The following is a 26,314-nucleotide window of genomic DNA, read 5'->3' as shown; positions in this document are numbered from 1 at the left end:
TGGCCCTTGATGCTTCATGATGATGATGACTTCATCTGCTTCAATCTCTGCCTTCAACCATCACTTCGCCACTCTAGCTACTCCCTGTGGTGGTTGAGCAGAATCAAAGACAAGCCATGCTTCAAGAATCTCCCTTGCTGGCCGAATCTTCATCTTCCTTTTCTGAGCATGAAGAGCTCGAGATTACCTCACCAAATCTAACCACATTTGGTGAAAATCTCAGCCACTACATACTTTACTTTTTCCTGCCATCATTAACTTGATGGTCTTGATGCATGCAACTTCTTCTTTTTCTTTGTTGATGAGCACGGCGTCCATGGTTTACTGGACAAAGACCGAAGAAGAAGAAGGAAAGAGATGAGAGAGAAGAGAGAAAAAGGAATCTGAAGAAAAGCAATTCAAAGTGGTTAGACTAATTAATTGAAAGTAGCTTGCTTTTGCTTCCCTTAGAGTGGCGTGTAGTAATTATGCCATAAGTCAAATCAATCTTCTCTCACTTGCTTATGTTCCCAATGCTTAAATTAATTTTGAAATCCTTGTAGTGGAATCCGTTGGAAGCAATTAAGGCTTTGTTTTTCTTTTGCTTCATGGATTCGGACAAAGCATGAGGAATTTTCATCTCAAGTGGAATTGGGCTTAGTTGCAACAAAAATTAAATCATGCCCACTTTGTAACATTTGCTTTCCTGATGTAATTGATTTCGGATCAAGCATAGAGCACATAAGAAAGCATTTGTTTGGGCTTGCAACAACAATATTTATTCTGGCCCATTTAATAATTCAGCCTCATGTAGCAATGCTGATTTTGGTATGAGAAACATGTAGCAAGGCTGATTATTGGATTTAAACTAGAAATTCATTTTTCGGTCCAATTGAAAATCTGCACAACAAAATTATTAATTTAGTAAGTGTGAATTAAGATCAAATTAATAATTTTGTAATTAAATATTTTAATAACGTTTGTTCATCATCAAATTAATTTAGAGTTTTCCAAACTCATCACATTTAAAGGGAATATTAAAAGTGATCATAAGTGATTAATGGGAGAAACTATTCAAATTAGAACATTAAGAAAAAAAATTAAAGATACGGTATAATCCCCATTTACTCAAACTTCTTCAAATATTTTTTACCAAAAAAGCACATTCTTCCATTTAACAAAATGATATGCAAAGAGTTGAAGTCAACTAATGTTAATGAAGCACCTACTAAGATAAACACAAGATTCATCCATAGAATTCACACATGCATATATTCAACCCTATTATTAATATAATCTACAAACTTATCAATATAATAAAAGTTGACAATGGTGTTCAACTGAGTTTAAGAATTGTCCTATATTAGCAATTTATGTGTTCTGCTACATTAGATGAAAATATGGAAACAAGCTCCTTTTTTAATGTGATAAGGATCCGTAGAAAACTATGCCAGGATAAGGGAAGAAAGGAGTATCTAGAACAAGACGAACATAATGAAAAAAATTAGCATAAACTCTGTTAACGAAACAATAATCAAAAGTTAAATACGCTGCACTAACTGCCAAAATACAAAATCCTCATTTCATGATTATCACTTAAACATTCATGGTGGTCATTGATGCATACAATGTTTAGCACAGAAAATATTTTATTTTTACAAGAAATTATCCAAACAACAATTAAATTAAAATGGGATATGAAGGAGTATAATTTTTATTTTAAAATGGAATATGAAGAATCAAAGACTGCTCAAACGGATAAAGAATTGAACGATTCGGTTGATCACAGCCACACACATGCAAAAAAATTAAACCCTAACATACAAAAATTCTATCATCATCAACAACCATAATCCACCACATTCTCCCGAAGTTTCACTGATCAAGTAGGGTGAAAAAAATGGAAAACAACACACAACCAATATTTTGATAAAAACAGAGCACGATAGTTGAGAGCATCGATTTTGTTACTAACCTGTTTTTCAAAAGATAACTCCCAGGTAATTAATCTTCACAATGGGGTAGAAAGAAGTAAGAAAAGCTTCAAAGCTCCATTACTGTGACATCCATGGTGCTTCTATGACGGGAAGGAAAACGAGAGGAAGTGGAAGAAGAGAAAGAGTCAACTGAGTCTCACATTTAGAGTGGTTAGTGTTTGGATTTTCATTTAACCCCTTCCTAAGGGATACGACGTCGTTTCTAATAATTTCGGTGCCAACAGTAAAACGGCGTCGTTTTGAGACTGTCAGGTGTCATTTAAATTTTCCAGGTCAGCTCTCCGGTGACAGAAAACACCGAAAGGACCAAATTGAGGCTCGATGCAAAATTTCAGGGTACAATTAGAGTCAATTAAAACTTTGAGGGCTAAATTGAGTCGGAGGTCAAATTTCAGGAGCCACTTTGAGTATTAACTCGGAATTTAAACCCACGGGGCTTCACTATGTTATATGTGTTGCTTTAGATATAGGTTACATGCCAAACAATTATAATCAAATTGGGCCCTCTTTTTGGTCAGAGTTGGGCAACGTATATTGCTTTTTTTTCACTATTGTTCAACTTGTTTAAGTGTTCATGATTTTGGCTAAGGCATGTGGTTTAGTGGCAAAAGTATTTGTCTCAATCCAAAACGATACAAGTTTGAATCCTAGCAGTGGCTAGATTAGTATGTGTGAGTGAGTGTGTGAGTGTGTAACTTAGGATTGGGGGTTGTCCAATCCATCAAAAAAAAAAGTTCATGATTTTTATTTTTTTAAAATCTGTTGCTTTACAAGGAATTATAGAAGAGTTCAAATTCTGACTAAGATCAAGAGGTTATAGAACCCATAATAGTAACGAAATGTGTGAGTGTATATCAGTGTATAGATGTATAGTGTAAAAGACAAAAAAAAAATAAACCATTAATTTTTTAGAGACTATAGATAATAATCTTTATTTATCAATTTCAATTGGACTTATAAATTTAAATAAATAAATTACATGGTTATTTACACATGAATAATACAACGTAATAGATATAAATTAATTAATAAATTTTTAAAATAAAAAATAAGCAATTTAATATAAAAATAAAAATAAAATAAAAATTATTTGTTATAAAAAATTTATATACAATTTAATATAATTTATGGATTATTATTTTTATTGTATTAAATTAAGATATTATTGTAGTAGCACTAACTAATTTTATGTTTATCTTTGTACTAGTTATTTTAGATTTGAGACTTGATTATTCTTAAAATATTAGTGAATATGTGTATTTTAAATTTTAATTTTAAATTTTTTTACTATTTTATATTTTTAATTTATATAGAACCGATTTATCGATTCAATAATAATCTACCGATTCAATCAGTAATCTAATAAACTAACAGTCTGATCGATTCGATCACCAATTCGATTCTAACAACTATAATAGAAACAGTACGTAATATGAATATATTTGGGATGCTAATCCTAAATTTTTAAATTTGACCGTATTTAATTAATTAAAAATCTAAAATTTAAAATTAATTTCACATTTCTTTTTTAATTCGTTATTCGCATTATTTAGTATATACATTAATTTTTATACTTTTTCATAATTTATTTTTTTTTAAACAAAGGAAGCTCAACACAATAGAGTAGAGAAAATTAACCAAAAATAAAAGAAGTTGCCTATAGAAGAGAAATTAACTCCTTTGGCCTCTCAAGTATTGCCGTCAACACCCTCAAGGATCATCCCATTCTTGGTAGCTCAAAACCGTCCTGCTTTGTATTTTCATAACATATGCTTTTTTATTTTTGAAAATTTTATCGTTTCGTTCCATCCAAATGTTCCAGATCACTGCAAAGAATCTTATCAGCCACTTCCTCTACTCTTGTTTTCTATAATGCATTCCAGTCCAACTTTCAAACAGCCCTTTTATGGTACCAGAAACAGCCCAATCTGTACAAAAATATCTCAACCATGTGCACCACACCTGCCATGTAACATCACAAAGTAGAAATAAATGCTGCACAGATTCTATTTTCTTTTTACACGGAACACAAGCATTATCACTATTTGGAATAATACCCAATCTGCTCAACTGATCCTTGGTATTCACTCTACCAAATAGCACAAACCATCCAAATAGCTCCACTCTCGAAAGTACCACGCTTCTCCATATCGCACTGGTAAAACTATAACTTGTGATCTCATCGATCAGATTTTTCGATTGGATGACCTGCAGAAAGGAGCTAGTAGAAAAGACACCCTTCTTATCAAACTTCCACACAACGTTATCCTCCCGATCCACTGATAGCTTAACTGGCCTTAGTCTCTCATGAAGTTGATGCACTAGTTCCAACTCCCATTGAAACAACTCTCTCCTCCAATGAAAATTTCAAATCCACTCTAACCCATCCCAGAACCCACAGTCCCGTATCACTACACCTTATTGGTTTGAAATGGAGAAGAGTCTTGAAAAACTCGCTTTCAGAGGACCGCCTTGAACCCAGTTATCTTCCCAAAATAGGGTACTGCTTCCATTCCCTACCTCCATTGCCAGGCTGCTAACCATTTTTTGACGTACTCGTTGTTCTTTTATATTCAACTGGCATATATCTTTCCATGGCCCTCTATTTGCCGGTAGGTACTGGTATGCTAGCATTACATTCGGGTTCAAATTATAACATGAACAAATAATCCTTTTTCACAGCGGGCACTCCTCATTTGAGAACCGCCACCACCATTTAAACAGGAGCGCTGTGTTTCTAAGCACTGGATCCCTAATTCCCAAGCTTCCAACCTTTTTTGGTGCCTGAACCAGCTCCCACTTAACTAGGGGTATACCATAATTGCCATCCTCTTTACACCATAAAAATCGCCTCTGTAGACCAATCGGCTTATCAGCAACTGCTTTCGGCATCTTGTACAGACTAAGGTAGTACATTGGTAGGCTATTTAACACTAATTTAATTAGGACAAGCTTATCTACCTTGTTGAGAACTTTCGCCTTCCATAAACGAAGCTTCTCTTCCACCTTTTCTATGATCGGTTTCTAAGTCTTCACCGGTGCGGATTTGCTTCTAGAGAAATCCCCAGGTATCTAACAAGTAAGACAGCTTGCTTGCATTCCAGTACACCACAGGCCTGATCAACCCATCCTTGCTTGTAGTTCACCGAAATCAAATTCGACTTATCAAAATTGATACTCAGACCCGACATCAGCTCAAAACACCTCAACAGCAATCGTTTCTAAAAAAATAATTTATTAAATTGATACTTTTTCATAATTTATTAATACTAAAACAGTAAAAGCATTCGTATTCATTTAAAAACTACTGTCAAACAACTGTTCAAAAACTTTACAACACCACGCCTCCTTGCCACTCACACGTCACACCCATTATAAAACACCTCTCTTCTTCATCTTCTTCTTCAATTTATATAGTCCAACCCCAAAAATCTCCTTAGCAAAATACAAATCCCTTGGGAGTTTAGGATGATTTGCAACGTCCATGCTTCTAACTCTTCTTCTTTGGTACATGAAGGTAATTTCTGTGCATAAAAGCATTCATTTATTTCTTGTTGTTGCTTAAATACGAGATTTGTTGAGTGGGTAGCAAAATGGATGTTGAAACCAAGGATTTAAGTTAAGGAGTTAAAAAGTTCAAATTTTGTGAAAAATGAACTGAGTGTTGAAATTTCATAGTTTTAATTTGGATCAAGATGTATAATTTGAGGTTGGATCTTTATATAACTGGAAAAAGAATTTGAAAGTAGAGTTCAAACAGATGTATGTTAGACTTGTCTCCATGGAAGCAAATGTGTTGCACATGAGGTGTTTGAGAAAATGTGTGAAAAATTGAGTTAAATGAAAATAGTTGTTTATCGAATAACTTGGTGTGTACTTAATTTTTGTGTATATTGGAAAAGTGTTGGTGTAAATACTCAATTATTAGATTTTATGGTGTTTTTCAAAATTGTGGACTTATTGTCAATATAAGGGAACATATTGTCTGCTCCTACAGTTTTAAAAAACACCATAAAATTCAATGATTGAGCATTACACCAACATTTTTTCAATATAAAAAAAAAATTAGCCTTCGATAGTTACCAAGTAAAAATATTATTTGGTAGTGTTGCATTTTTTCATGATTTTGATTGCCACTATTTTTTAATCTACTTATATTTCGTAATGACACTTTATTATACTTTTATCGAACAAAAATATTGAATGTTTATCGCATATTTGTGTATAAATATATGTATAATACTAAAATATAAAAAAATTATAATGTTGATAAATCTGACCATAAAAAAAAATAAAACTAACTTATAATCTTTTCATAAAAGATGGGTAATATGGACTCCGTGACATTGTAATTCCAAATCTTCAAGATAATGAAATGGGTGTTAGCTTCTTGAGGAAGTTTGCTATTTAGTGTTGTTTGTTTTTGGGCCTTGGGTCCTGTTTCTAATAAAAAGAAAAGATGGGCTTTCATAGATAAAATTATCTCAACCCTAAAAATTTATTATAAATTTTCAATCTACTCTTTTAAACTAACCTAATTATTCTCAATTCCTTTTCCAAATCCTCTCTTCTCTCATCACTCCCCTTCCTCTACTTTTACATTTTTTTTTCACTTTTACTTTTTGGTTTTTCATGGTATTTTTCCGTTCAGAAAGACTAATTTGCCGCGGTATTGCATTCCATTTAAGGATTTATCGTTGATCAATAGGTTACTGCATACACAAAGCGGGATACCAGCAATGCCTCCTTCAACCCTTGAATTCCCCAAAATTCAACTCTAATTCTGCCATGAACAACACCACTACCAATGATAGCAACAATTTCAACATCACTGATTTTCGTGACTCATCGCCGGCACTCTAAAAAAGCTGACAACAATGACCACCACTCCTTCATGGTACAAGTTAATTTTAATTTTTTTAGAGATTTGTTAGCGTCGTAATCTTTTATGGTTAGTTTTGATACTTTAGTCTATATATAATTTAACTTATTTTGATTGTGTATTTGTATTTTTTAATATATAAGAAAAGTATAAGTAAACAATAAAAATAGTAAACAATGTGAACAATAAATATATTGGATGTTCATTTTATTAGGTGTGCAGATGATTATTCTAATATTAAGATTTAGGTGAATAATTTGAAGGTATAATGTGTTTTAATTTAATTGGTGGTTGTTCATATTGTTCAAAAAAGTTATTGGTTATCTAACATTACCCTATTTTATATTATACTGATTTTAATATATACCTAACGTAGTTATTTTATGTTGTTTACGGAAGAATAGCCAAAATAAACACACTTAGGCTAGCAAAACTATTAATAAAAAATTAAAAAATTCAAAAGTACATTGTGGTAGGCTTTTGTTGATCGTTGGCTTTTGTTGATGTGAAAACGGGTTGAATGTTTAAGCCTAATATTCTTATAAGTTCATGACGTGATTGAGTGATTCATTTAGAATTTTTGATGTCACCATGTACACTTAATTATTAGTGTACATGATGAGATAAAATAATAGTGTAAGATCTTTGTGATTTAAGTCTTTGATGATTAATTCTTGATCACTGTATGTACATATTATAACGGAAAGATCCACACTTTTGTCGAGTTAATATTCAAAATGACCTCTGAAATTTGATCACTGACTCAATTTGATCCTCTAATTTTCAATTGATCTAATTTATACCCTGAAATTTTAAGGCGTGGTTCAAATTGGCCCTTTCATCCAACTCCGTCACCGGAGTGATGACGTGGCACCCAAACCTCACCACATGCCTCTCCTTCTTCCTCTTACCATCGCTATCACCACCTTCCTTCTACCAACACTCTCTCTCCGCCAACAAACAACAGCATTCACAATCCACCAACACCCACATATTTTCACTGCCATTTCTTTGAAGAGTATAACACCTACACTAATCATTCCTTCATGACTACAAGCAGACAGCAAACCAATGAACCTAACATCGTTATGGGCAACATTATGAACCACCATTTGTGAAAAGAGCTGCAATGCTTGCTTACCATGACCATTCATCGCCATGCTGCAAATAACAGCACCCCAAGAAATAACATCCTTATGCACAATCATGTTGAAAATCTTGAACCCCATTTTCATGTAACCACACTTAGCATACATGTTGAGCAATGTATTTCAAATGTTACCATCAATCACAGGTCACACCACCCATTGCCCCAAATTCGAAGTACCCTCAGAATCATCCTCACCCATTGCACCCATCTTTGTGTTCCTATTAAGAGGGATCTAAAGTGTGGTGTTGTGTTTCTTTTTCTTTTTCTATTTCTCTTCAATTTGTTAATGTTAGTGATTGTTAATGTTGTTTGTTGGGGAGGGAAGACGTTGGTAGAGGGAAGATGGTGAGAAAGAGAAGGATCAAATAATAGAAAGGCCCTTAATAAATAGCGGTGGAAATGTGTGGGTGTTGGTGGGTTGTGAATGTTGTTGTTTGTTAGGGGAGGGAGGGTGTTGGTAGAGGGGAAGTGGTGATGGCGATGATAAGAGGAAGAAGAAGAGGCATGTGGTGAGGTTTGCGTGCCATGTCATCGGTGACGGAGTTGGACGGAAGGGCCAATCTGAGTCACGCCTTAAAATTTCAGGGTATAAATTGGGTCAATTAAAAATTAGAGGATCAAATTGAGTTGGTAGTCAAATTTCGAGGGTTATTTTAAGTATTAACTCCACTTTTGTCTAATTCTCTCGATAGCTAAAGGATCCATCATGTGCCACCTTTGAGGAGATTAGATAGGACGTATGTTTTCAAGCACCAAAGCCTCACACAAATATTATCCTTCAACCACTTGACCTCTTCAATTATAGTTATCTTCTATTTGGTGTTTTAATTCTTCGTCTTGATCATTATATACATATTATAAGGGAAAGATCCACACCTTCCCACACTTCTGCCACCTTTGAGGAGATTAGACAAAATGTGTGTTCTCGAGTATGTATTTGGTTAATAGGTAGAAGAAAATAAGACATAGATACAAATAGACATAGACATAACCATACATAATTTTTTTTGTTTGTTTGGTAAATAATACATAACACACGACACAAATCACAATTATATTAAAATATTAATATTATTCTTCTCTTTTCATCATTGTTTCCACTTCAATTTATTACTTTTCTTTAAACATTGGTGCAATCACTACCAATATTTTCAGATTAGTTTTCCGTTCTCTCATATCCGTACTTTGTTACCATGTTCCAGATCTGTTCTCCATTCTGGCACTATTTTTTTTTGTATAAAAATGTTTTAGTTGTTTGAATTTTTTGTTAAATTTGTTAAAATAATTTTGTATTAATTTTGTTGGATTGATTTTTTTGTTGATATTTGTTGGATTAAATTTGTTATTTAGTTTTAGATTATTATTGGTGGTTATTTGTTGTTGAGATAGTGGCTGATTGTTAACTGTGGTAGTTTGGTTGAGATGGTAGAGTTGTAGTGGTTACAATAAGGATAATATTGAAATTTAATAAGATTGTGATTTGTGTCTTCTGTTTTGTACTTGTATACTAAATAAGTTTAAAAATTTGTGTCTTATTGTGTCTATATCTCTGTATTAAAGAATACACAAAACAAACGCAGCCTTAAAAAAAATTGTCTCTCCAACTAAAACGGTAGATGTGTGCCACCATGTTTATGTACAGGGGTGTTCATGGATCGAATCCATTCCGTATATCCGTGTGTTTATCTGAATCCGATCCGAAAATTGCGGATATGGATCCGATCCGCAAAGCTATCGAATCGGATCGGATTTGATCCGCACACTAACAGGATCGGATTGCGGATTTTGTATAGTATCCGCATACCTGATCTGCATATCTGCGTATCCGCAAAAATAAAGAAATAAATAAATAGATATTTTTTTTATGTTTTATTTCAACTAATAATTATCATATATGTTGTATTATTTTAATTTATTATTTAAGAAAAGTATGTTAAATATTATTTTAAGAGTAAACAGACACCAAAAAAATTTTAAGAGTAAACATATTTAAAAGAATAGAAAAAATGAAAACCAACAGAACACCCAGTTTGGAAAGTAGATGAGATGGAAGATGGACAAAGGATGAAAGGCAGAGGAAGACCTATGAAGATTATCCATGAAGTGGTCAAACGAGATCTGCATATAAATGATCACTCTATAGACATGATACATAATAGAGTTGAATGACGTCGTTTGATTCATGTAGCCGACCCCATATAGTGAAACAAGGCTTTGTTGTTGTTGTAGAAAAAATGAATTTAATTGATATTTTTTAATAAAAATAAGTTTTTAAAAATATTTTTATGTTTTACGATATATCCAAGTTTAAAAAATTGCGGATATTAGATCTGATCCGATGATTTTAGTGCGAATCGGATCGAAATTTTAGTCATATCTGATTCGATCCGCGTTCACCCCTATCTATATATTAGATGGACATACCTACTAACCAAACACTGTCTAAAGTCTCACACAAATATTATTTTTCAATCACTTGGCTTCATGAATTATAGAGGTACATATATTTATTTGGGATTCTAACTCTTATTATAAATTCAACAAGTTCTAATTCTTATGTTTTCTCTCTCATTGGCACTGAACATTAAGTGATGTAGTAATTGAAATATATATTTTGTATTTGGTGTTTCTTTAGATAGCAAGCTATGATTTGCTTAACTTTCTTTTGGTATGTTTAATTTTCTAGGATAGCAAGTTTTTACTTAACTATAGCTTGCTTGAGTTGATTTTGGTATGCTTAAATTAGATGACTATGTTCCGTTTAAGTTTAATGGCAATTACTAGTTTGATTATATCTGGTATGTTTAAAGTGGGCGATTGAATATGTTCTATCTGATGATTTTACTAAACTTTGAGAAGGGGGTTGAATTAAAATGGTTTTAAACTTGTAACTTTTTTTTATCAGAAATACAGAAATGTATTTATGTAGGAGACTTTTTGTGTTTTGTCTCTAATATCATTAAAGAATAGAGAAAGGAGAGAGAGAATTACACATGTATCTTGAATTCTTGATTTAGTTTTCATGTCCAATGAAATCTACAACCAATCTCTACAATCATGGTTGAATTTCAACTATAATTAAATTGATTACCTGCTCCAATGCTACTGAATACAATACTAAGTGTTTTTTTTTTCTTTTTAGGTTTTAGATGATTTTTTTAATAGTTTTAAATGTTCATTTTCTTAGTTTTCGGATGTTCTTTGAATGCTTGTTTTTTATTTTTATTTTTTATGTTTCTTTTCATTTGGTTTTGAATGTTTTTCTTGATAATTTGAATTCACTGTTTGCTTCAAAGAGAAAATTCAACAAAAAAGGACTCGACGAACAGTGGTGGACAACGCAGATGATTTTGAGCGAAAGATGGTGGTGGGCGGCGCGGACGACTTTTGAGCGAGGGAAAGTGGTGGGCGGCGCGGCGCAGCAGCATGATTTTGGACTGTGGTATGTGGATTTAGGTTTTTTTCCCATCCGCGTTGAACTTCTTTTGGAATCCATATACTAGTTGGCTAGTTCTAAGAGAGTAGATATAGGTTTTGTTTGTGACAAAGGAGAAGAGAACTTGCGCTAGTTTGGTGGAGGACTGCCTCCATCATTAGCCTTGTAAGTCAACAGTGATCCTCCCTCTCTCTCTCTCTCTATCCTCCCATGCTTTCTTCTTTCCCTCACTTCTTCCTCGATCCTTTCTTCTTCTTCCCCCCTATTTCTTCTTTTCCTTCTCCTTTCTCTCCTCTCCGGACCCCCTCTTTCTCTCTTTGCTTCGCAACATTTTGGCTTTGTTTTCTTTATTGGTTCTTACTCTTCAATAACCTCGATGTTGTGATCCCCCCTTTTTTTGGTGTCTGGCTTTATCCTTTATGGATGTTTCTCTTCTTCTGTGGTGTCTTGATTTTTTCTTGATGAGTAATTTGTATATGGTGGTAAAGATATGTGAAAGAATACATCGAGAGTTGTTTTTTGATTATGGAAATATTTTCGGATAGAGAAAAAATTCAAACTTTTTCATAGGAGAGAAAATATCTCACAATGTTGCAATATTTTTTTATGTAGATCTAAAAACTAAAAAACTCAAATTTGTCTATTCAAAATTCTTTGTAGTCTGAATATTGACCAGACATTTAGGTTTTAATTCAACATAAAGAATATTTGTTTGTCTTTTTTGAAGTGAGTTATAATTTTTTTTAGGGTAAAATATATTTTTTAAGTCTATGAAATTTGTCAAAATTTATAAAAATACTCATAAATTTTATTTTGATTCAAGTTTGTCTCTAAGTTTTCGATTTGCATCAAATATATCTCTGAGAGCTAAATTTTTGTAAAGTTTAGGACCAATCTAATAATAATGCATGACAATTATGTCTAATTTACTTGTGTTAAAAATTGTTATTGTGAAATTGTTCCTGAATTAGTCTTAAATATTTTGAAAAATTAGTCGTCAAGGATATATTTAATGCAAATCGAAAATTTTTGAGACAAAATTAAAACAAAATAAAATTTGGAAATATTTTTGAAACTTTTAACAAACTCCTAGAACAAAAAGTATATTTTATCCTAATTTTTTAGATATATGTAAGTATTATATGAGTTTTCCTCAAATGAAATATTATCTTCTGTAAAATAAGAACAAGAAAAAAAATGATCCTTAGTGATTATAGCCACTATAACCCTATTCCATTATTCAACAATTAATTTTTGGTATAACAACTAACTTTGGTTTGCCTTTTGTAGGTACTTGGAATGATGTGCTCCATCTTACCTAGAAAGCTCTACTCAACAGAAAAGAACAGAAATTTTCTTAGATACAAACTCAAGAAGTACATAAGATGTAGGATGATTTCTTAGAACATTTCACTTCCATCGATAACTTTCTTATAGAGATCTAATTTATTTCGACTACGTTATGTGTACAACAAAATTAGTCACTAAAATCAATTACTGGTATAAAATACATATTAGAATACAAATATACATTGAAAATAAATTAAACCACACATGTATTTATACACAAATACATTAGTAGTTGATTTTAGTGACTAATTTTAGTGTATTATTTTTGTCCAAAGATTTAACTTTTTATTCTTTTTGTTGCTCATAGGTTTTACTCCTAGTGGTGACATCCTCTTCGAGTACCATGGGGCTCTTAAACATGGACGATTCTCATAGCCAAGATTGGAATTTTGGTTCCCCTTGTTGCGGTGGACTAGACACTTTACTACAAGAATAAACCTCAATTGGTAATTAACCAATCTTTTATTATGATTGAAAAAGCAATTTCATCATTTAGGTTGTTTGGAACACCATGGAATTAGAATTGTTTTTATTTCAAAATCAAATTCTTTGTTTGGAATTAATGAGAAAAAAAATTGAATTGATTTGTGAATTCTATAGAATTTCATTATAATTAAATTCAAATCTCTTCATTTTTTTAAAGAATTTGGTTGAACGTGAAATAATTTGGTGTATTTAAAATGTAAAAGGTCATTCAGCTGTCCCTAGCTGATTGCACTGGCCGGCCCTGGCCCTGGCCCTAGTTGATTGGACAAGCTGACTTCGTCCAATCCAGCCCACTGCGTTGATTGGTAGTGATGAAAAATTGTGTCGTAAGTACAAAATAAAGGTATTTCCATAAGAAATTACAAAAGAAGTTGGGTTTTCTAAATCATCACTAAACGTGATTAGAAGACAAATAGTTTAAGAAAGAGTAAAGTAAGAATAAAAGGAAAATAGCATCAGCCAACAGGCATGGTTATGGAGTTCACAGTAAATTGCTGGTTTCTTGCACCATCTCTGGCGCCGGGCTTATTAACTTCTCAAAGACATACTGATTTTTCACCTTTCAAGTGCTCCAACATAGCGCCACAATGAAGAGGATCTTTTGTCTATCGGCGGTTGGAGCCGCTACCTAAGATAAACCTCGTTGCTACCAATTGGGAAATGTCTCCTCTTCTCTTAAGTCAAGGTTATTAAGCTTAGTCTCCATATTATTGAAGACAGAGGGCATTGGAACAAGGCATGAAAAATTGATTCATCTTTTAGCATGCATCTTGAGCAAGTGGCAGGGGTGGATGCAAACCAGCTATGGATTTGTTGCAACACCAAAAGCTTTTTATGAAGATTTCCACAAAAAATCTTAATTTTATGAGGTAATTTCAATTTCCAAAATGCTATTCGATACTCTGTTATTTTGTATATTGTATATTCTGAGGCCTCAGTGAAGTAGGAGAATGAAAGAACTCATAAGCAATCTTCTATCCTGACCCAACTTCATATATACTGGATTTTGTCCAACACCAATTAACTTCATTCTCCTCCTTTGATGGTTTGATTGAAAAAATTGACTCAATCAAATTTTTGTTCTAGTTTCTATCAGGATTTAGTAGCACACTAACAAAATACACTTGTAGGTTCAGTTGGATTGTGATTGCAGATTGAGGGACATTAAAGGGAAATGGTGGTGGGAGCCAGTGATCTTAGAAGATGCGGACATTAGCATCAGAACCTATTTTCCATAACAAGCCTTTTTCATTCATCTTGCGCCATTCAAAAACAGGTCTCCAGCCCCACGACAGTATGCTACCTATCTTTGCATGTAAGAAATTTCTATATCTGAAATATTTAGCTTTGAGCATTTGTGAAAGTGTAGATTACTTGCCCAGTAAAGCTAAATTTTGCTCCCTTAGGTATTTGATCCCCAGTCCTCTGTCATTCTTCGGTCTCGTCATTGTGTCCCATTTAGCCCATACCATTCTTCATTTTGTCTTTTTGACCCACCAAAATTGCGAGAGCATGCTATGAATCTCAGTCAACAGCGTGTCCGGGAGCTTGAAACAAGAGTGTATAAATAGGAATCGCTTCCCCTACCGCTCTCAATAGCGTGTGTCTGCCACCTGAGGTCAATAAACTTTTTTTTCCAATCCAGAATCTTTTTCTGAACTTTATCCTTGATAGCTTCGAAAGTTGTTTTCTTTGATTTTTGAACTATGGAGAGCAGCCCCGAATATTTGTCTTGAGATCCGATATGTTCAATATTTATTGTCTGCACAATAGCTAGTCTTGTGTCCCGAAGTGTGTTGTGACTGAAAAAAATGGCCGACTTGTTCATGTTGACTTTTTGTCCACTGAAACCCTCATAGATTGGTAGCCGCATACCCGAAGTTTTGCTTCCACCTATCGAGATTGGTTCTTTGTTTCACTTCACTTATGAACACAATCTTGGAGGAGTGGGATTTACATATTCCTTTTAGGGAGTGAATTGTCAGGGTCTTTCCAAACAGTGACAATTCCAAACTATAGTTCTCATAGCACCTTGGATGCCATTTGTAGGCTGACACTAAGATGGCAACGGGTCTCCATGGAGGCGGGGACATGCCCCCGCCCCCAATATCTATCCTCGTCTCCGCCCTGTCCCCACGACGGGTAACGGGGACCCCATATCCGCAGGGGACCTAGGTTTTCGCATATATTCACTGATTTTTGTAAAAATTAATAAAAATTGAAAAAAATGAAAAAAATTAGAGAAAATTAAGAATAATCTTCAATTGTCATTACAAACATAATATCCCAGTCTTTAAAGACTTAAGTAGCAATAACAACAAACATAAACAACCAAACAAAGTTCATCACATCATAAAAACATAATTCCACCATCTCAATCTTCCTTTCATTTCGTAATGGTAGTGATGGTAGCTTCCGACTTACTTGAATCCTACATCGATAAGAAAACAATTTAAAGCTAAAATCATATAATAACTCAATAAGTCAATAATATAAAAACAGTGTTAGATGTAATTTATTAGTTTACTTACGTCAACATTTCCTTTAATGTTATGAATTGTGTAGCACTCAAATTCTATGTTAGTTGTGGTGCCAAGTTCGTTCTAAAGCCAATTTTGATTACACATTAGAGCCTCTAATGTGTCTGGGCCTACTACGATGTGGCATAACAAATTGACCACCCGTACTAAATGAAGATTCAGAGGCAATGGTAGAGATAAGAATCACCAAAAAATCCCTCGCAATAGCTTGCAAAGTAGGAAACTTTGCTCCATTTAACAAATCCAACTCACTCTTTGTACCAATAAATGTGGATTCCTCCCTTACATGCGCAGCAAAATCAGCTTGCCAATCTTCATGACTGAACTTCCTCCTCTTTGAACTTGAAGGACTTGATGGTGGTGGCGACATATCTAATTGAGCAGCTTGGTTTCTCTCTCTCTCTCTTCCCTTTGTTGTATATTCTAATACTAAATCTTGCACTACCCTTTTCAAATCAAACATGATTACCCTAATTTAGAAATTCAAAATCAAATCAACCCTAATTAGAAATCAAAATAAGAAAATTTAGAACTTAGAACCTAATTAGCCTAATTCAAAAATTCAGAATCAAATCAACCCTAATTAGAATTCAAAATCAGAAAATTCAGAAATCAGAACCTAATTACCCTAATTCAGAAATTCAGAATCAGAAAATTTAGAACTCGGAACCTAATTACCTTAATTCAGATCTTCAGAATCAAATCAACCCTAAATAGAAATCAAAATCAAAAAATTCAGAACTCAAAACCTAATTACCCTAAATAAAAAATTCAGAATGAAAAGGGGCATACCAGCGAAGACTAGCGATTTGGCGGACGAACGGCAAAGAGAAGACGACGACCTGCGACGAGAAGACGACGTGGCCGCGACAGTGAGATCGAGACCTGCAATGAGCGACCGAGCCACTCAGAGGTTGGAAGGCGGCGGTCGGCAGTGTTTAAGAAGGAGACTGGAGGGGTTGAGGGTTTGAACTTCGAGGAGGAGTGGAGAGGAGAGGAGACGAGATTGCGGCGCTGGAGGACCCAGAGGGTGGGACGAGCGGTTAGCGGTCGGCGGTCGGCGATGTTCGAGAAGGAAAGGAGAGGAGACGAGACTGATGGTTTCACCTCTGAGGAGACGTCTCGTCTTTGTCTCTGAAGCAGTGAACTGAGTGAAGCATGTGTAAGTATGTGACGGCTAGGGTTTCTCCAACAATGGCTCATATATTATATATATATCAACGGTATTTTCGTCTTTTCATATAAATGGGGATTTAACGGGTCTCCACGGGGCGGAGACCTTTACCCGTCCCTACCAGTAAAAATTACCCCCCATACCTGCTCTCTGGCGGGTAAATCCCCACAGGTACCCGTCCTGCCGGGGATTTTTGCCATCCTTAGCTAACACCCTTCACCCTCTGTTCAACTGCATTTTCATCCTTTGTAGCTTTGGAAACCCTAATAGGCATTGTTATTAGAAACCTTATCAGAGCACTTTGAAGACCGTCTCTCCTATTAGTATATTCATTCATAAATACATGTATTATTTAATTTATTTTTAATATGTATTTTATAATACTAAAAGCTGATTTTGCTTGTTTATTTTAATATACACCTAATATTACCCAAAATAAAAACTATCAAAACATAAAAAAAAACCCTTAATTTCAGATTATCTAAAAGCCAACAAAATTAACCCACTGGATGACATTACAAAAACTGAGTATTACATCATTTGATCAAAGCATTGATTACAAGACTCTCCGATTCATCTTTATCTTTACATTCTTTACTCCCAATAATTATATTCATCCTTAGAGAGAAACATGGTCAAACTTTCACATTTCCAGACACATTCAAAAGTGGCATTTTTTTGCACCTATGAGGCTCATGTTTATGTAATATGCATGCAAGGAATGCACATAGTTACCTAAATTTACATTTTTGTACCCCTAACTTTGAAACAAAAATACTCCCAACAACCTCGTTAAATTCTAAAACTTTGTGTATTTCCTTCTTTTGTAGTAGCACTTATATGGTGAGCCATTATTACTGTCAGCTTGTGTTACAATAGAGCTCTGTTGATCCTCAGGACTTGGTTTATTCACCTAAGAATCCAAATAAAATTCAGTGTTAACACTAAAACAAGATAACAAAATGGAAAAAAAAATGTGAATGAATCACTTATACATAAGAAGACAAAGATGAAAGTACCGGTGTGACTTGCTCAATGTCAATGGCACCATTACTGCAATGATCATTGCTTCCAGCACAATTACTGGAAAAATACAACATTCATTTAGATACAATATTATCATCATTTCTCAAAATAGAACAGCATATTTTAATATACTATACTTATTGGCAAGAATTATAATAACGAATATTAACATATATCAAATCCACAAGACCCTATCAAAATTTAAGCCTAGTGAGGAACTTCAATTGAATGAATGCAACTAAAATTCCAAATTTCCAATAATATAGAGGGTATAGTGTTATGCCAAATGCAACTTCTGAAGTGAAAATTGTGTATCTTTTCTTTTATCTCCTTCCTAGTTGTTCTAATGCCATTATAATCTCATCTCATGTTAGGAATTAATAAACAGAGATGATACATACTTGTGGATTTGTGAATTCTCTCTTTTTCCTTTGTCAGTTTCTTCTGCGTGGTGTAATACTCCAGATATCATATCAGCGTCAAAATTTAACTTGTTTTCAGGCAAAACATGCTGTGTCCTTTGTTGGGACTCTGCAATATGAAACGTCAATATGAAACGTTAAAGATGTAACCACTGGCACATACATTGCTATATAACAAGACACTTGGAAAGTTACAAACCTATTAACAAAACCGACTCTGGAGATGGAATCTTCAGCAGTTTCTGGCACATGATGGTATCCTGAAAATCTAAAAAGGTATTGTCCAAGAACTGTAACCTCTCGAACTTTGTCATCTTTACAAAGCCAAAAGAACCAGTCCATGTATCTACAACACTAGGAACAGCAGGCAAAACGAGCCTCTCCACTCCCAACTGCATGAGCCTCTAATAAAAGAAAATTCAAGTTAGAAAGAAGGATTCAATGAAACTTCAAATGAAGTGTAAACTATTACAAACAATAGATATGAATAGATTTTTTTTGTTATTACGACAATACGTGATTAAATATCTGTAAAATAACTCAGCTCATTTTTGCACTATTGTCCTCTCCAGAATCATTTTATGAAATTTAATAACAAAAATAGAGAAAAAGACTTAGAAAATTCAATATAAAAAAAAAAGAGAGAAAATTTGTGTCATCCTTTTGTCATAGGTTTAGACAGATCTAGAAAATACACTTTCCTTTAGACATATCCAAACACACTCTAGTTACTCTGTGTTTCTATGTTTGTCTTCCCTAAACCAATTGCAGCCATATAGATCTTTTTTTGGTCATTACAAACACACTCACACACTAACCTAACTACCACTGCTAGGATTCGAACCTATGTAGCTTTAGTTGGAGGCAAATACTTTTGCCACTGCTTCACATGCCTCAGCCATATAGATCTAACTCGGTGCAAAAGCATTCTTGTATGGGTTTTCACAATTCAATTATCCCTAGCCCAATTTTATTATCCAAAAATCTATATCTTGATTCCACAGGGTGCTCTTCTGCATTAAAAGATTAATAATGAAGCATGATTATTCTTAACTAATGGGTTATGATCAATTCACAGTTTACTTTAGGTGTAAACTACAAATGTTGTTTTCAAGTTTATTTATTTGTTAATTATCATAATACTCTTTCCTATTTTCAATGCTATTTTGACTCATTGGTGAAGTTGGCCAAATCATAACTCTGCCGGAAAATCTTGTCATTTTTTACTATTTTGTAGCAACAGAAAGCCAAGGGAATGAGAGAAAGACAGAATAATATTCGCATATCTTGGATTAGGGATGTATAAATAGGATTCCGATACATCCAACCCAGATCTATATCAGATCGAATTTTACGAATAATATTCGATTCACTAGGCAATTGGATCTTTATCCAGTCCGATCTGCAAGTATATAGGATCGAATATCGGATATTGGTATATCATTTTCAGATCCAATCCAATGGATGAGACAAAATTATAATATATATTTGTTAAGTAGTCCTATTTCTTTTCCCTTTTTTATATTGGTTATCTTATCTCTACTATTTAAGAAAATAATTTTTGAATACTGTTTTTGAAGTAAAACATATCCAAAAGGGAAAAAAATTCATGAAAAAATTAAAGAATATTTTTTTTATTTTGAAAAGCCTTGTATCTGCATATCCAATCTGATATCCGGTTCGAAAATTGTCAGATCATATATCAGATGTAGAAGTAAAAAACTGTATATTTGATCCGATCTAAAATGATTTTTAGAGCAAATCAATTGAAATTTTGGCCACATCTGGTTCAATATGAAATGTTTACACCCCTTACTATTGACTCTTTTCAGCTTCCCTCATTATTTGGAAAATGAAAATTTTGGATACCAAATGAAATACTAATGTACAATAAAAAAATAGATACACGTAAGGGTGTGTATATTATACTAAGGGTGCGTCTATTCCTATCCTATCTTGTTTGGCATGTGTTTGTACCACACAAGCATTCTGCATTATTGCAGTGGCCAAGAAAAGGTCGCACCCAAAGGGTATAACTGTATAAGATAGGCCATCGATGACCTTGATGTTATATTAAGACAATTCAAAGTAAAATCTTCAATGTTTTTAAACAAATTCATCAGGATAGTTTATAAACCAGAAAGCTAAATGGATAAAAATGAGCATGGTATATCATCAGGAGTAATATTTTTAGATTGGAATGAATCATGAAGTAATATTTAAGAAGTTATTCAAGTCTTGAGCAGTTATTTCCAATTTCACTGACAATCAATCATAGGACAATATATTGTACAGTGTTTTCTAACAAACAATAAAGGCTTTGCAATGAATGGAGAGGAGAAAAAGAAGGGGGTAAGGGAAATGTAGGTGCCTTGTGGCTTACCTTTTCAAGCTCATTCATCATAATGCGGCACATTCCATGTCGACGATACTGTAATCTGGTTCCAATAAGAGGCAATTCTGCTACCTTCTTTCCATAAACCCTAAAAGAATTAACAAACAAACATGAGACAGGATAGGTACTTGTAGTTCAAGATTTCAAATAGCAGTCATCAACCAAGCAAAGACTAGTAGTTGTGCAATACAGATCCCATACTCACCTAACAGTTGCTGCACTTATCAGTTCTTCATTTCTCTCCAGAAGTACGGTATAGAAACCATGGAAATTCAATCGATTAAGTGTTGACCTATAAAGTGTACATGTTTACATATCAGGTATTGGCACAATTCAGTGGCAGATATCTAGTAATCAACAAAATAAATATTATTCAAGTGAATGATACAAAAACGAACACAACAAGAATAACTAACCATCGACTGAATAAAACATCTTCCGTGAGATCTCTGGTAGACGAAGGATCCTTTAGAGGCTCAAAACATTCATGCATCACTGAGAGTGCAACATTGAGTTTGCTGTAACTTTCTGGCAATAAGTAACCTTTAGTAGTACACGGATCACTACTCTCGGAGTTTATATATTTCACCAATGTCCAAGTTAGATTGTTAATGCCCACTGAAACTGGCTCTCCTAGTAGCTTATGGAGACCTAAATATATCTACAAAAAGTAGAGACAAGTATGTAAGGCAAAAGGCCTTTCCAGCACCACGCATTTGATCATACAAATCTGAAATGCTTCTCTGGCACCATAACATTTGACACCACCAAAGTAAGCATCATTAACTTGCTACTAGTAAATGATCATGATGCAGGCATTATGAGAAATGAAGTTGAAGCAAATAGGTTTACCTAGATTAAGAAGTATTAACCATAAAATCTAACATAGAAGTTAGAGAAGTTTACTAGAATAATTTATGCAGCATATCGATGACAAAATGCAATTTTTGTTTGAATAGTAAGAAGTAAAACAATGCTTCCAGTTAACATAATAGCATAGCATTAAAAAAATAAACAAATGACCTTGATTAGTATACCTTTTTACAGTCGCTTCCGCAGAACCAGTTTTTACTATATCTTCTCGAGTTAGTTGCATATTTAGTTCTGAGGCACTTAAAGTGATCTGCATAAGGTTGGCATTGATGATAACAAAGCATTGCATCATTCATTTGCATAAGAAGGAAATATCGATGCATGACTATATGGGCAAAAATGGAAATTTAAGTAAACATAAATATTGGCTTACATTTATGTTCACACTGAATGCAAACAAGGAAATCTCCCTCCTTTTCTTTTATGTCCCTTTTGCCACAAACTGCACATCGACATGATGGGCAAAACCAGTCACCTTCAGGAATGACCTGTACAGGAAAAAAAAAATGAAGGCAGCAAGAGGAAACAATTCAGTTCCAACAGCAATTGTTGAATGAAAGTGGTGAATTGAATTAAGATATCAATAACAAGATCCAACCAAATATGATGAGATTGAGGAAGAATATTATTAGTTACCTCATCAGCTAGACATGTCACATGAAATGAAGATGGACATTGATCGCATAAAATTAGATTCCCACCATAGTGGCAAACAGAACAAATATTGTCATTCTCGCCTTTATGAAAATATTTTGGTGGTTTTGCCATAGCTTCCCTTGTCATATGATCTTCCACCGTTTTTATCAGGCAATCTAATAGTGATCTACCATCTTCTAAAATAATACTTGCAGCCGGTCTGCGTGTACTACAGCCACTAGCATGACTTTCAAAGCCAGCAAGACTATATACTTTCAAACAACAATTACACTTGATTCCATCACTGGTTATTCTCCCTTCAGCTAAACAGAGCCTGCCTTTTGGCTTGTAAGAAACCTTAGACCTTGGCAACAGAATGTTGTTGTCTATCAACCAAGAGAGTACATTCTGAGGTTTCTGGTGTGACAAAGAAGGGGTAGACACCTTTTGCACCCTTTTATTTGATCGCAGCACGCGTCGAGGTAATCTATTTCTTTGGTGCTTAGATAAGCTGGGCTTTGTATTGTTCAAGAGTTTCCGCTTCCGACTATGGTTTGATCCACTTGAAGTTATGACTTCTGTGGGAGGTACCATGCAATCCAGCCATTGGGACGCTTTCTGCAATAAATTGGCACTCCAAACCTGGTCAACATTATCCTGTGCATTCAAAGGTTGCATTCCGAGCTTGGTCCATTTAGCAACATTTTGTTCAATACAATAAAGGCAAGCTGCATGGAGTGTTGGGAGATTTCTTCCCTTGTCTGGAGGGATATACACAAATCCTTGTCTTTTATTTCTTGGGTTTGCATAGTGATAGCTCCATCCTTCAGCCAATAAATGCCTCTTTGCTTTGGACCTACCCACTTTCATGTCAGGCCCTCGCATTGCAGATCTATTCAAGCTATATTCTAAAACAGCTTGAGGACAAAACTCAGGTTCATCTGCAACTTCATCCACAGGAGACGACACAACTGGTGGCAAAATACTTAGATCATGACTCTTTTCTGATTGATCAATAAGAATAGGTGCAAGATGATTGTCATCTCTAAGTTGCATTGCACTCTGATCATTTAGATCCTGACTCTTTTCTGATTGATCAATAAGAATAGGTTCAAGATGATTGTCAGCTGTAAGTTGCATCATACTCTGATCATTTTGGGACGGCAAAGGGTTCATGTCCGAGTTCTGTGCCACATACTTACAAACCCGACTGAGAGAGTAGTAAACACCCTTTTTATCAGGCGACCTATATCTGTACCTATAGCTTGCTTTATGCTTTGTCCACTCAATTTCCCATCCAAGATACGCAAGATGTTTTCGTGCTTTTTCTGGGCAAGCCCTTTTAGCTGCCTGTGCATATTCTTCAATAGCATCAGGACATAACTCAACATCAGACAATCTGAGAGGTTCCCATTGTTGATTTGAGCTGCGAAGCTTTGTATGTTTTCTTCCATTAAATATTACTTCAGTAGCCGGTTCTTTCTGCATTGAAACTTCTTTCTGAGGGACAGTTTTGAGCCCATGATCCTGAATGGTAGGCCACTTTTGAACAGCGTTCAACAAATTTGATGACTCACCTTCTTCCATAGGGAGTTCAGCAATCACATCATCAGAACCAAATACATTACCAGAGGTACCATCACAATGAGCAGTTGTGATACAAATGCTACTCGACTGGCCAGCAGAATTCGCAACATCCAAAGAGTTGGCCATATCAACTTCCTGATTGAAGTCAACATTAGCTGTAGATTCAACCGACTCCATCTCCGGTGTTTCTCTCAATAAACTCCTTGGAAGATCTAAAGAGGAGCAAACTTCTCCTAGTGTAAGCCTTAAGTAATCATCAACTACCTCTATTACCATTTCTTTCCATGACTCTTTCTCATTAAAAGTCCATTCCCTAATCTTGGCGAAGTCCTTTTTGGTCCTTACATCATACCAAACTTGCTTCACTGAAACTGAAATAAACATCTTCCTCTCATACTCCTCAAGAACTTCAAGAAAAACCCAGTTCCCTCTCGACTGCCACTCCCCAGTAACCTCATTCCAATCATAAGTTATCCGCATTTGATGAACTCCAATCTTCATCTCATCACCCAAATCCGGAAAATATACACTCCTCTCTGGCTTTTCATCACAGTGATCAAATATAACCCCTTCCCACCAAGCTTCTTCATGGTACACATCAACACACAGACCAAATTTAAGTTCCCTACTTTCAAATTCCCTCTTAGGAGGCACCGGCCTAATCCAACCACGAATGTTGCAATTTGAAGAGTCGCTATCGCCATCCAATACCTTCGGAACAGTCACCTTTTCCACAAGGTAATTCACCTCATCATCAAGTAATATGTTATCATATTTGACATGGCGCTGCAGCCTCCCAGAATGGACAACTTTCCCCGGGTGCCATGATCCCTGAAAGCCTTCCTCCATGCTCCTGACCTGGAAAGAATTTAGAATTTTTTCAATCTCTATTAAATGGAAAATTTTCAAACAAGGACAGAATGATAACCATGTTTCACCAACAAGTAACTAAAAAAGAAAAATAGGCAAGTGATCATGATGAGAATTACTTTGCATGGAACAGCAAAATAAGAACAATGCACATCATCAAACCTTCAATGGGAATATAATCATGAAAGCAACAAAATATGACAAATGTAGCTGAAAACATTCAAGCCAATTGTAGAAACGTCATCACAAACAAAAGATTAAGTACATTGGATAACAAATACAATTGTAAAGAATCAATAAGGGCAAGGACACGAGAGGGAAATAGATAAATTCTTTTTACCAAAAATAGAAAAAAAATAAAGAATCCTTTTATTTTAAAGGTTCTTGAAAAAAATTGACTTTCACTCTTTTGTTTCTCTTGTGTCAATGTCAACTAATTGTTACAGTATATTTTACTAATCAAACTAGTACTATGCTAATGGCTGTGAGATGGAATTTTGTTCACCATTAATGGGAGTCACATTTCTGAAAATGCAAAGCTTAATTTGTCATTTTAAATAGTTAAAAATAAGATCGAATATAAGATTTTTTATTCTATAATTCTTGAAAATAGTAGCACCAAAAGCATTTCAAGAAGGTTGGCTTAACCTTCAACGACCAAAAATTGAACATCAATAACCTTCGAAGAAGGAAAACTACCCTTGTCACTAAACTTAATCTTTTTGAAAGTGGAATAGGAAAGGATAACAGCTGAGTTCCCTTCATCCAAAAAGACTTTTTTAACTAAAAGCTCACTAATCTATATAGAGATAATCATAAGGTCGTCAAGGTTCTATTAGCACCGCGAAAATCCTCTAGAGAGAATGAAATAACAGGACCGAAGAGTAAGGAAGACAAAGAAGCAATAGTTTGATCAACATGTAATATCACACGAAGACTTCACTTCCGCGTCGAAAAATTAAGGCCCATCCTTCACTTGTCCTTCCCTCTTCTAGCATTGATTGATAAAGTGAGTGCCCTGCCCTGTAAAAGACACGAAAAGACGCGCTGGGATAGCAAGCAAGTTTGTTGAAAGAAGGGCAGGAGATTGAGAATCCTCCACCGTGAAGCGAGGAGAATCATACATTAAATATAGGAAGAAATTCGAAAAAACACATGCACAACACCAAAATTCGAAAAAACCAATAAAAATAGAAACTTTAAAAAAGATCACGTTCTAATCAAAACAGAAAAAAAAAAAAGAGAAAAAATTAGGAAACCGAATTCACCTCCACGCTTTCATTTATGTCAAGCTTTCGTTTGGAAGAAACTTTAAGCTTTATGATTAAAGGAAGATTTTCCAATGCCATTGAAAGAGAACAGAGAGAGAGAGAATGATCACACACTGGCTTATCAGTTTCAATGGTTTAGCTGTTACCACCGCAAAGGAGGCTTTTGTAGAAAGAGAAATTCAATCAAAAAATGCTACTAGACTACTAGTAATGTTTAGAGTTCAAACTTCAAACCAAAAA

General features: G+C 34.4%; 1 protein-coding gene and 1 long non-coding RNA gene across 5 annotated transcripts; one reads left to right on the top strand and one right to left on the bottom strand.

The window, feature by feature from the left end:
- The first annotated feature begins 5,325 nt into the window (after positions 1–5,325).
- On the top strand, positions 5,326–19,907 carry LOC110277948 (uncharacterized). Of its 4 annotated transcripts, none has more exons than XR_008002813.1 (8): positions 5,326–5,493; positions 6,665–6,873; positions 11,305–11,450; positions 12,735–12,831; positions 13,102–13,240; positions 13,484–14,149; positions 14,411–14,595; positions 19,680–19,907. It is a non-coding gene; the product is annotated as an uncharacterized LOC110277948 (long non-coding RNA). The 4 variants fall into 4 exon arrangements; XR_008002815.1 differs by lacking the exon at positions 19,680–19,907 and adding an exon at positions 18,459–18,570 and having other exon boundaries at positions 6,685–6,873; XR_008002816.1 differs by lacking the exon at positions 19,680–19,907 and adding an exon at positions 18,459–18,538 and having other exon boundaries at positions 6,685–6,873; positions 14,411–14,556.
- On the bottom strand, positions 17,585–26,287 carry LOC107470574 (uncharacterized). Its single transcript, XM_052254714.1, has 10 exons — positions 26,072–26,287; positions 22,347–24,791; positions 22,084–22,198; positions 21,875–21,960; positions 21,254–21,498; positions 21,043–21,129; positions 20,826–20,925; positions 18,422–18,846; positions 18,014–18,077; positions 17,585–17,907 (listed from the first exon to the last, which is right to left on the bottom strand). The coding sequence occupies exons 1-8, from the start codon at positions 26,150–26,152 to the stop codon at positions 18,634–18,636; spliced, it is 3,372 nt and encodes a 1,123-aa protein (XP_052110674.1). The 5' UTR covers positions 26,153–26,287; the 3' UTR covers positions 17,585–17,907; positions 18,014–18,077; positions 18,422–18,633.
- Positions 26,288–26,314: the final 27 nt, after the last annotated feature.

Source organism: Arachis duranensis, chromosome 1 (assembly GCF_000817695.3).
Source record: "Arachis duranensis cultivar V14167 chromosome 1, aradu.V14167.gnm2.J7QH, whole genome shotgun sequence".
NCBI classification, from domain to species: domain Eukaryota; kingdom Viridiplantae; phylum Streptophyta; class Magnoliopsida; order Fabales; family Fabaceae; genus Arachis; species Arachis duranensis.
The sequence above is the reverse complement of the archived record's forward strand: the minus strand, read 5'-3'. Positions and strand labels throughout refer to the sequence as shown.

Coding starts and splice junctions, on each gene's coding strand:
- LOC107470574 (XM_052254714.1), bottom strand. CDS start 26,152: ATGGCATTGGAAAATCTTCCTTTAATCATAAAGCTTAAAGTTTCTTCC. Junction 24,792..26,071: donor ACATAAATGAAAGCGTGGAG/GTGAATTCGGTT, acceptor AATTCTTTCCAG/GTCAGGAGCATGGAGGAAGG. Junction 18,847..20,825: donor TGATGAATGAGCTTGAAAAG/GTAAGCCACAAG, acceptor TTCTTTTATTAG/AGGCTCATGCAGTTGGGAGT.